Source organism: Lampris incognitus, chromosome 3 (assembly GCF_029633865.1).
Source record: "Lampris incognitus isolate fLamInc1 chromosome 3, fLamInc1.hap2, whole genome shotgun sequence".
NCBI classification, from domain to species: Eukaryota; Metazoa; Chordata; class Actinopteri; order Lampriformes; family Lampridae; genus Lampris; species Lampris incognitus.
In genome coordinates, this window is record NC_079213.1 from 100,431,916 (window position 1) to 100,442,926 (window position 11,011).

Genomic DNA, 11,011 nt, shown 5'->3' on the forward strand with positions numbered 1-11,011 from the left:
GACGCAGGGCCGGTTCGCTCACATTCCGACTAGATATGAAATCACATTCTTATTGCATAACCAACCAAAGTACAGGCGGACTCTTTCAAGAAGACACGAGAAGAGCCTTTATTTTATGAAAGTTGTGGGGATAAATTAAGAATAAAAAGTCACCGCAGCAGTTGAGTCATACATGATTCATATATACATGCACATTTCAAGTTAAAAAATACGCATTTTACGTCTTTCTCAACAGAAAATTAAATCGTGGGTGTGTTTTACACGTCAATTAACATTACCGATGATCGATCAATCAATCAGTCAGGGAGCGACAGCAGCTTCCTGTTCGGGCGACACTTTGGATGAGGGAGCGCACCTTCATCACAATACCATGGAAACGAACGCGTTCATGTGATTGGCTGAGCGATGTCTCATCTTTATCCTCGCTGTAAAACCGGACTGGGTCGTTTTAAGGATGATTCGCTGAAGCTGGCAGCGTTGTGTGGGTGGAGACTGACGGTTGTAGTAGTAGCGGTGTTCCACGCCACCTTCCCCGAGGGGAAACGTAGTGTGAAAAGCTTCGAGAGCTGCTTCTTCATATCAACAGATGCTTTCCACAACTGGCAACGTTGAGAAATAAACGTGTCAAAAACCCTGCCAAGTTTTATAAGAAGCTTTTATTCCTTTTTTCCCCCCATGTCGTCAATTCAATTTTCCCTACTTAAAATATCAATTAATCAGAAATTACAGCTAGTTCTGGTTTGCTCGTCGTTAAAATGCACGTCTTTGATATTGGAAATTCCAATTTTGATTAAAGTTTCTCAAAAATAGAATTTAAAAAAAATTAGCATTCCAACTTGTTAAAACTGAATTATATATTAAATATAACAATTATATATAATATATATAATTATATATGTTTAACATATTAAATATATTGAATTGTATATTATACCCGGAATTAAGCCTGATATCGAAAGTGGATATTTTAAATGAGTAAAAACTGAGTAAAAACTTTGCCAAACAACCTTAGAGGCGGCCAGGTTGACACCTGATGTCATCTGAATTCAAACACTGAACGGAAGCGAATTTCCCACGAATGTGACCAAACTCTTCAATATCACACATCTTATGGGTATTAATGCTCAAGACAATACGTTTAAATTAAAGACATCGCTCTCAAAATGTGTCGAGGAGTCTCCCGAGTTATGTTCAGACACACGGACAAAGACTGACAGCGTTTATTTACATGTGGTTTACAGTTCGTCCAACAACAAGAAGCCACGCCCACTTTCTATTCACAGGAAATGTCTGACGCTGTTCCCGCTGCACTTTATCAGACTTCGAATTAAAAATGAACAGCGACCTTTAACAGGTAACTGAATTGAGGAGTGTAATTAAATTACTCCAACAGACTGTAAATCAACATTTTTACAGGCCAAAACTGTGTTGAGGAAAAAACGTTCCAATCTTAATTTGTTGAAATTACTTTCATTTAGCATGGGACATTACAGAGAAATAAAAATACTTACCTTAAACACACACACACAAAAAAAAGAAAATTCGTCAATTATAGAAACTTTAACACTTTAACATGCTATAATTGCGGTGGAAGAAACCTTTTCCTTCTGAATTCGTTTGAAAAACCAATGTTGTTGTCAAACTGCCATCTCAACAGCTTCAAGTCATCAAAGTTGTAATTTATGTTAAAGCTTTAGTTTCCCCAAAATGAGAGGAATAAAATGTAGTGCCGTAATGACATTAAGTTTGGGATGGGGCTATACCCTGCTCACAGTATTCTTCTGTTTATGTGCATGGATCAGACATCTGTTAAGTTTGTTGGACACCTAACGTTACACACACACTTGGGCAGCGACTGGGATGGAGGTTGATTTGGAGGAAGGCAGTGTGACATGACAGGTAACATGAGAATAATTTTCTTTTTTTAGGGGCGTAGGATGTTACTGCAAGGTTCAACAGGACTGAACAGCATAAAGATCGGACCCGGTTGTTTTATCTTAAAACACAACATGCATTTGTACTAATGGTTCCTTTTTTTCCTGTTTTAGGGGTCATTTTAAATTTATTTCTTTTTCGAACTGGAGCCGGAATTGGAGGATCCAGAGGAGTGGCCACGGCGCCTGAAATCAGACAAAACACCAAAGGGAAGAAAAGTAAGGTGAGCAGGGTCAAACTACCAACACTTCACTTGCGCACATTAAAAATATGCACATGGTTAAAAAAAAGAAAATAAAGAGCATTGTGAGCTAGTACATGAAGATATTTGACTACGTTGAACTCCCGTAAGCCAAGCGTTGGAGATCTAATAATATTCAGTTAGTGCGCCATTATGGCGTTCTACAGAAACCCAAACCTTTCGGACGATCTAGAGCGCCTCCGTTTCCTCCCTCCAGATGAGGACCTGGAGCGGCTGCGTTTCTGTCTCCTCTCTGGTGAGGAAGAGGGCGAGCGGGATCTCTTCGGGGGAGAGGATCCCTTTCCAGACCTAGAGCTGGATCTTTTGGAGGGAGGATAAATCAGGCGGCAACGTCAGTGAGGTCAAGACAGGTCTTGACCGGTGCAGGTGTTTACCAAGCGTCTCCAAACAACAGTGCTGACCCACGCACTCGCAGCACTGTTAGGAGCTTTTATAGGGGACACAGTCAGCAATTTCTGGTGTTTTTTCATCTAAGCACTGTTTTCCAATTGTTAGGAGTCAAACTTGAATGATGGGCAGACATTTTTAAATGAATTCAGTATTGAACAATCTAACGTCAGCAGACTGCTATGCCCAAGGCTGCCATGTACCTTTTACCAATCTGTCTTTAGTGGATGGTATTTGGTGAAGCAGCTTCACCAAATACCATCCACTAAAAGAGCTCCTTTTTGGCATAAACTGACTCATAATGATATGAAAGGAATCTAAAGAGCCTTAGCCATCATTCAATTACATAGATATCAATCCATTTCTGAAGTCTCGTTCTGTAATCTGGTGAGGAGTGAGACGTTACACGAAGACAAAGTGTTAAGAAAATGTAAAAAAGGTCCATTGTTATGCTGACTGGCTGTCCTGGGACTGTCTTTTCATAATGGAAGGTGTTTTCAGATGCTTAAAACATTCTGTGCACAATGTGGATGTTTTTAGTGGCTGTTATTTGGCAAAGGATTACATTGCAGCTTGGTGCACAGCAGTGAGTGGGTGCTAGCTTGTTCACTACTAAATCAGTTTAAAAGACTGCAACACACCGCTCAATTCAACTCCTAGCAATTGGAAAATTGGGATGGGGGGGGGGGGAGTTTCCCTTTAAGCCTCCACCAAATAAAAGGTGATTCAGGGGCAGATTGGTTTCTCAAAACACAGTAATTCGAAAAGAGGACCTGAACCTGCAGCTGTGTTTCAGCACTACCATTCAGAGACGCTGGATAAATTTAGACTCAGAAGATCTCTACACAAGAGCTCTGAGATTTAGATAAATCATAATGTCAGCTAGTCAGAGAAAACGGTAATGTCCAAAGTATCAACAGTCAGGCCTAACTGTGAGCAAGAAATTATTTCAGGAGAATGAAAACCTTAAAACATAATCTTCTCTTTGGTTCAAAACTACGTTTGGCTGTGCAAAGCAGAAGCGGGGGGAGGCTCTGGTTTAGTAGCTCATCAATGAGCAGCCTCGCCCATCTCCTATACTTCAGCTAGGGCTACGCCAGCTGAGGAGCCCTGGGCCCAGATACATACACTCTCTTTATGGAGAGAGAGTGCATGTCACCTCATTCACCTGGAGTGCGACCTCGAGCGAGACCCAGATCTGGAACTGGATGAGCTCCTCGTCTGGGACCTGAAAGACACAAACAGAGACAACTTTTTCCAGTATTTTCCAAGCAAAGGAATGCAAGGGGCTTTATGTTGTGTGTGCGACAGCAGACAGAATACACCTGTAGTGGTAAATTAGTATCTGGTAAGACCCAGAGAGAAACTTTTCCCTTTCCTGTACAACACTGGCTGAGTTACAAGGAACGATAAGTGTTAAGGTGTAATCAAAGTAGAAAATTAACACACTTGGTGAAAAACAGACAAAATTAACACCTGGATTACAACACAACTAGAGGATTTCAAGTTCAAGAAACAATATAGAAAATGGAGATTCCAGTCATCCAAAGTTAACATTATGCAAAGATGACAATCCAAACAGGAAAAAGAACTCAGTAACAACGGAGGGGTATTTCAACTGCGCACAGTCTTTTTACACCACAACAGGGAAATGGGGATTAAAAGGAAAAACAAACAACAAAAATCAGTGAAATAGGACATGTAATTGAAGGGAAATCAATAGAAGATTGAGCTGATACTGACATTTTGCCTGGAGTTACCCTTTGACCTGTAACCTTTTACCTGGACCTCGACCGTGAGCTGGAGCTAGAGTGCGAGGACGAGTTGGACCGGGAGCGGGAGCGGGACTGTGACGAGCCCGAACGACTACCCTTCTTCTTGGTCGGCTTCGCTTCATCATCGCTGGCATCTAGGTCGTATTTGGACAGGTCTCCATCTTCATCATCTTCTTCATCATCATCCTGAGGAGGAAGATTGAATGTTAAACAATAAAAATGACTACGCTTCATAGTAACTCATAAGTGGTAGTTATAAGATGAGGACTGAAAGTTGCAATTTTTTCCCAACAATATTGACTGAAAAACCTGAAATCATCTAAATTCAAACTTAAAAGAAAAACAACTAGTCAATAATACTTTTTCAAAGTATAAATTATTTATAGTAGGCTTGGGATTGTTGCTATCTTAAGGATGAGCCGCACAAGTTTTTCAACCCAAGGATCTCAATGTTTTCGATCATATTCACAGAAAACTGGAATATATCACCAAGGCTGGAGTTACAAGGTTTGCTCCTGATAAGAGAAATTCATTCTGCTAAACTAACAGCTTCTGCCATCACAAACATACATCTAACTTGTACTTGGAGAGATCTCCATCTTCATCCTCCTCCTCTTCCTCCTCTTCATCATCATCAACGTTTCCCTTTGCTTCTTCCTTCTTCTCGCTTTCCTTAGAAGATGATGTGCTGTTGGTTTTCCCACGATACTTTTTCTTTTTTCTGCCAAACTATGACACCATAGAGAGAGCAGAGTAAACGTCATAAGTCCCTGCCTTTGAACACACAGACATGCTGCTTGTCAATTGCAACTAGTACGCTTAGCTTTTAAGACAAGGTGCGTTCAAACCTTTGCGTTCAGACTCGGGCGAAGCTGAACTGCATTTAAAATGCTTAATTTTGGATTACACTAATGGTTCCATGGCAGTCTATACTCACCTCATCGTATTCACCGTCTGATTCCTCTCGTTCAATGTATTCCACGTTTTCCCTTTCATTGAAACCTCCACCATAGCCTGAAAACAGAAAGGGGAAGGCAAAATGAGCATGTGCACTGAGATACCCAATGCAGGCAGATGGTCCAGGTTTGCATGTAGTTACCTGTTCTCTCTTCGAGCTTGGCATATTTAGGCGTGTTGCACATGTTACACTCTGACCTCCTCGCCCAATTGACATTACCACACCTTCGGGGGAGGAAAAGATAAATAAATAATTTTAAAAAAAAGAAAAAGAAATTCCATTCAATGATCTATATACATAACATGTAAACTACAACATTCATGTTAGTTTTGCTCTTTGTATAATCTAATCAACAATTTTTTTTCTCTACTTCCCAGTTTCAATTAAATTAAAATATTTTATCATTCCACTGATTTTTATTTCCCAGATAAAGTTCGATTTCAACAGCCTTTCCACAGACTTTAGAGAACACAAGCCGAGGGACTGATAGGTTTGATATATTTACAGGCATTTGTCTGGTAGTTTTCACAACACGAACTGATGAAGACCTGTACCACCGTTACATACGTTTTGCATTGCCAGTCATTTGCACTGAACAGTCCCCTGCTCTTCTCAGCCAGGGTTTTCCCGATCTCTGTCCCTCCTGCTTTCATCATCTTTGCTTCTGTTGTTTTCTCTGTAGGAAGCAGAAAAGCATCTGTGACTGTAACAGTTGTAAAAGAAGGGCCTAAAGTGCTTTTGACAAACAGCAAAGCGACAGTTTGCCAAATACAGTGCTGAGTGACTTACCCCTCCCACATCTGTTACAACTTGTTCTCCTAGCGAAATTCACATTTCCACACCTGCAAGTACATACAAAATCAAAACAGGCATAATTTGGGCTCGAGTCAGATGCTTCAACATTCAAATATGTGATTTCAGTCATATACTAAAAACTATGACAACTGACTTGCTTTTAATTTCAATTACAAAATGTTGGATTCCCAGTGAAGCAAGCCTGTATTTTTTCCACTGACAACTGCAGCTGGCCTGTTTTGTCACCTAACATTTAGATGCCGATTACTTATAACCTGATATTGCTGATTGTCTTGAAAGACAGAATGCTGTGTTGCTGTAAAGCCCCTTGAGGCAAATTTGTGATATTGGGCTATACCAATAAAATTGACTTGGCTTGACTTGAAGTCTCTCCAGGACAACTTGCCCGTCGCTTCATCGTCATCAGACACCCACATCTCGTCATCAGACACCCTCATCGGACAACAACTTTTACTCAAAGCACATCCTTTAATCAGTTTTATCAGCTACTTATATTTGCATGTTTTTATTTTATCTCCTTATTTTGATTCCAGTAATTCTATCATTATTCGGTTTCTTCACCCAGTTATTTTTCTTTTCTATTCTGACAGAATGTTAAGCGCACCGTGCTACATTTTAAAGTACGATATGTGCTATACCAAAAAGAAAAAGGAGAAAATAAACTAATTATCTGCAGTAAAGCAATTCCTTTCCAGCAAAACTAGAAGGCTAACATGCTAGTTATTTGCAGGTTGGCACACCGTCACCCATTCCACCTCCTGCAACACCCCTCCCTTTAATTCCTGATCAGACAGACTAAGGTTTATTACTGCTTTTTAGAAGTCGCAGAATGAACTGTGTCAACTCGCCGAAATTAAGATGACAACTAACAGCTAGAAACCGAAGTGAAGCCAAAACTTGGGAGAACAGTTAACAGCTAACGGCTAACAACTCGTTGACACTTCATTAGGCCTTTCTTGCTAACGTTAGCCTAGCCAGCGACGTACTCCTACAACCCCCCCCCCCAAAAAAAAACAACTTAACAATTAACGTTTTAGTAAACTATGTAATTCGTAAATACAGACCACTTACTTTTTATCAGGGCAAATCCAGTCCCCGTCGCTCACTCGAAAACTCTTTCCCGACATTTTTGTGTCTATTTATTCCGACCGGCTAAGCGCAGCTAGCAGGGAGCGTTCACTCTGGAGGAGCTGACACAATGCAGCGGGAGGGAGGCTTGTTACTACGTCACCAACCCGGATAAGACGGAAATCCCGCCCTCATCAGTGTCATTTCAATGAGCGTTTACCTCAGTGCTAACCCTTCCCTTAAGATAAAACACTAAATCCCCTGCCCGAAACTCTAAATGAAAACTCTACCATAACGCGGTGCACTATACATTTATAGACTCGTGTTTATAAGCAATTACTCAGTAATGATACGTTCGGAGTGGCGGCGTCCCCGCGACGGATTTCAGAAAAGAAGATAGGGCTTCCGTCCGATATAGATTGGTGAACTAGTGACTACTAGCGGCGGGGTGAGTCTCCCCACTGTCCCTGTGGCCTTTAGTGGAACTACGCTGCTTACGATGCCAAGTCATTTTTTCCTTCGCAGTATAAACATATTTTGTTCATCTGATTCAAACTAATCTCTGGTATTTTCAGTTATGATAGTTATCGAGATAGATTAATGATGGAGTTGTGCAACCAGGTTCAGTCATGTCTGAACGATACGTCACCCTCATGTACATCTGTCCAAGAAGGATGCAGTGGGGGGGACGTTGAGCAGAATGAATAGAGATCGAGGAGGCAGCCGGTGTATAACTGGGATAAATAAATAATAATAAAACACATTTAATAAAAAAAGAGGCGAATTAGATTGTAAAAATGGAAGCGCAGGCGATGGCATCTGGGTTTATGACTGGTGACAGAGTTTCTGTCAATATAATAAATTTGACTGGTAGTACATGCAGGGGTGTAGTACAACATTCCTGGCTCTATACATAAGCAGTCTCTGTGGGCCCCTTTCCCCTTTTGTCTCTCACGCATCATTTTTTTTTTAGTTCTAGCATACCGTATATTATTTACAACCAGTACATTAATCTATTTTAACCTAACCTTAACCTAACTATCTTGCAGTGATTGAAAAAATGTATAGTATCACTTCAAACTTTGATGCACCTTAGGGTACTGATGCTGATACCCATGGTGTTTATTCCACAGTAAATGCCCACAGACGTGACTTCTTGTTTGCAAAGTCATTGATTAGGTCTTTTGTAAGGGGTGAGAGGGCCCTCAGAGAGCCTCCCCTATTTTTTGAAGTCCCTCGACCGATGTATTGAGCCAAATTTAACTGAAGTTATGACACTAATTAATTAGAAATACAAATTTGCAAACAAAACAAACTTTTAATTCCAGGCTTCCCGACCCCCCCCCTCCCTTCTAGGCCCTTGGTAGCCCCCCCCCCCCCACGTCGCCGCTGGGTACATGCATATAACCTTTATTCTTTCCCTTCAGATTCACATGCTGGTTTTACTTGTTCTGTATTCCGCAACTCCGCTTATGGCCACTAGATGGCAGTTAATGCCAAGTCTTAAAACTGAGAATGTTGCCAGAATCTCTCTTTATTCTGTCGTCGCCCACTAGGTTCTTGAAAAAAATGCTTATTCATCTAGATAACACAGACAATTTTCATCTGAGTTTGTGTACGCACCACTCCGAGAGCCGCATAAGAAGTCCAATAATAGATATTTTGGAAAAAATCCCGAGATTATTTTTATAATAGCTCACAAATCCCTATATGATTGGATTTGATTGCAAAATATCCCTTTTGCACGAGTTTTACCACAGCTGTTATTTTTTGTGCCTCGCAAAAAAACATTCACAAGAGCATTTATTATAACTTCTTGCCAATTACTAAATTCAAGTTGTTGTTGTTGAATTTAGAAATCGTTCAGGATCTGCGCAAGCCAGGCTTTTAGAGACAACAGTTTCAGCATCACCCTGCAAGTTCAGGCCTTACCTGTTAAACTTTCAGCCAGTATGGGTGAAGCACTGCTGCTGTGTAACTGAACATGCCAGTTTAAAGCAATGTACAATCGACCCTGTGCATAACTGTAGTCCACTGACTTCTGGTTTCTACTGCAGCGGTCCTACCAGTTTCCTGTTTGTTGGCGTGTGCTATTGACAATGGCATATTTTTTGTGAAGCCTGCAAGATTTACCATGGATAAATGTCAACAACATGCACAGAATTGTCGACACACTTTCACCTGCACCTACCAGCAAATGGGTGGTAGGTGCGAACCCAGATAGCATCCAGATGTGGGCCACTTCAGGCAATGATGCGGCACTGGTGGCCTTCTTCTGGCCCTGACAAAGTGGATGTGAGCCTGAAGTGGCCCACATGTAATATAGCAAATATGGCCCAAATATGCCAAATCAAATGTGGGCCTTTTTGGCAAAGATGTGGTGCTCTCGACAACATGTAATCTGGCTGTGACCCTGAAGTGGCCCGTGTGATAAATGGTGAATATGGCCCAAATATCACAAAACAAATATGGGCCACCTTTGGCAAATATGTGGCACATGTGGCATTGCTATGGCTTGGTTCTGGCCCAGATCTGGCAAACAGGAGTGGATGGCCCAAGTGCCATCATTCCACGCAGTATGTGGGCCGGATGAAAGAAAGATGAAAGTCGGGTGTGGGACGGGTCCGGGCCACAGCAATTTTGCTATCTGGGGATGAGTATCCTCATCCTCATAATTGTTGACGTAAGTTGATATGTACAAGTTGAAACTTTTCACCCGTTTGCTGGTAGGTGCAGGTGAAAGTTTGTTGACAATTCTGTGCATGTCGTTGACATTTATCCATGGTAAATCTTGCAGGCATCTCGAAAAAATATGCCATTCTCAATAGCACGCGCCAACAAACAGGAAACTGGTATGACCGCTGCAGTAGAAACCCAAAGTCAGTGGACTATAGTTATTTTTTCAAGAACTATAATATTTAGGAAATATCATGATACGTTATGAGTCATGACAATCGCATCGTCCACAGTAAAAACACTAAACATTGTTGGTTATTAACAAGGAAGAAGTAACAACACTGACTTCTGTCAAATAACTGGCACAGTCCAGGGTCGACTCCAACCAGAGTTCAGGTTTCTCCACAGCTGTCCTTCATCATCCAGTCTGGTTTTTGTCAAAGCAGTGAGCCCAGGAGGTCTTCATTACAGCTGTTGCTCGACCCCGAGGCCACACCGGTGGCCACCTTTTTTTTTCGTTAAAAAGGTTGTTACTGTCTTCGACTGTATCTTTTCCTGGCTTTTTGACTGTTGTTTCTGGAGAGGGCAAAGGCTGCTGTCGAGGCCTTTCCCTTCTACCCAGAACAAGAAACATTTAATCGAGTTCTCTTTAGATGAAATGAACAAGCCTTTAATTCGTGTTGCGTTTTCATCGTTGAATGTCTGTGAGGGAGACACACACATGATTTATGATCCTGGCTTGTGATGAGGTTTATTAGGGGGAGGGGGAGTAGGTGGCAAGGGGAGATTAGGTGTCAGAGATGAGAGAGAGAGAGAGAGAGAGAGAGAGAGAGAGAGAGAGAGAGAGAGAGAGATGTAGTGGCTCAGCTTGGGTTTATTAAAGGGGGGGGGACTCTTGGACCGTCATCAATGCTATTTCCACAGGCAGGGTTTAAAAGTTTGATGTTGCATGAGAACAAGTGCCTCATGCGCCTCACACTGCATTATTTCGTTCACGAAACGCTGTCATTTCTGCCCTGCACGAGCCGTGTTTCATGGGAGTCATTTTTCACGGAGGGAGCCTCCTTTCTTCTGGCTGATTGTGTGGGGAGTCATTGCAGCAGGTTTCAGCTGAAGACCTGCTTTCTGCTCACT

General features: G+C 41.6%; 1 protein-coding gene across 1 annotated transcript; it reads right to left on the reverse strand.

The window, feature by feature from the left end:
* Positions 1–939: 939 nt before the first annotated feature.
* On the reverse strand, positions 940–7,323 carry zranb2 (zinc finger, RAN-binding domain containing 2). The gene is made up of 10 exons (XM_056277165.1): positions 7,205–7,323; positions 6,107–6,159; positions 5,885–5,993; positions 5,459–5,541; positions 5,297–5,373; positions 4,930–5,088; positions 4,367–4,545; positions 3,753–3,812; positions 2,354–2,497; positions 940–2,120 (listed from the first exon to the last, which is right to left on the reverse strand). The coding sequence occupies exons 1-10, from the start codon at positions 7,258–7,260 to the stop codon at positions 2,063–2,065; spliced, it is 978 nt and encodes a 325-aa protein (XP_056133140.1). The 5' UTR covers positions 7,261–7,323; the 3' UTR covers positions 940–2,062.
* Positions 7,324–11,011: the final 3,688 nt, after the last annotated feature.

Excerpts from the sequence above, each read along its gene's own strand:
- zranb2 (XM_056277165.1), bottom strand. The coding sequence starts at position 7,260 with ATGTCGGGAAAGAGTTTTCGAGTGAGCGACGGGGACTGGATTTGCCCT. Across the intron at positions 5,994-6,106 it reads TTGTAACAGATGTGGGAGGG|AGAAAACAACAGAAGCAAAG; the intron begins GTAAGTCACTCA and ends TGCTTCCTACAG. Across the intron at positions 5,089-5,296 it reads CAGACGGTGAATACGATGAG|TTTGGCAGAAAAAAGAAAAA; the intron begins GTGAGTATAGAC and ends ATGGTGTCATAG.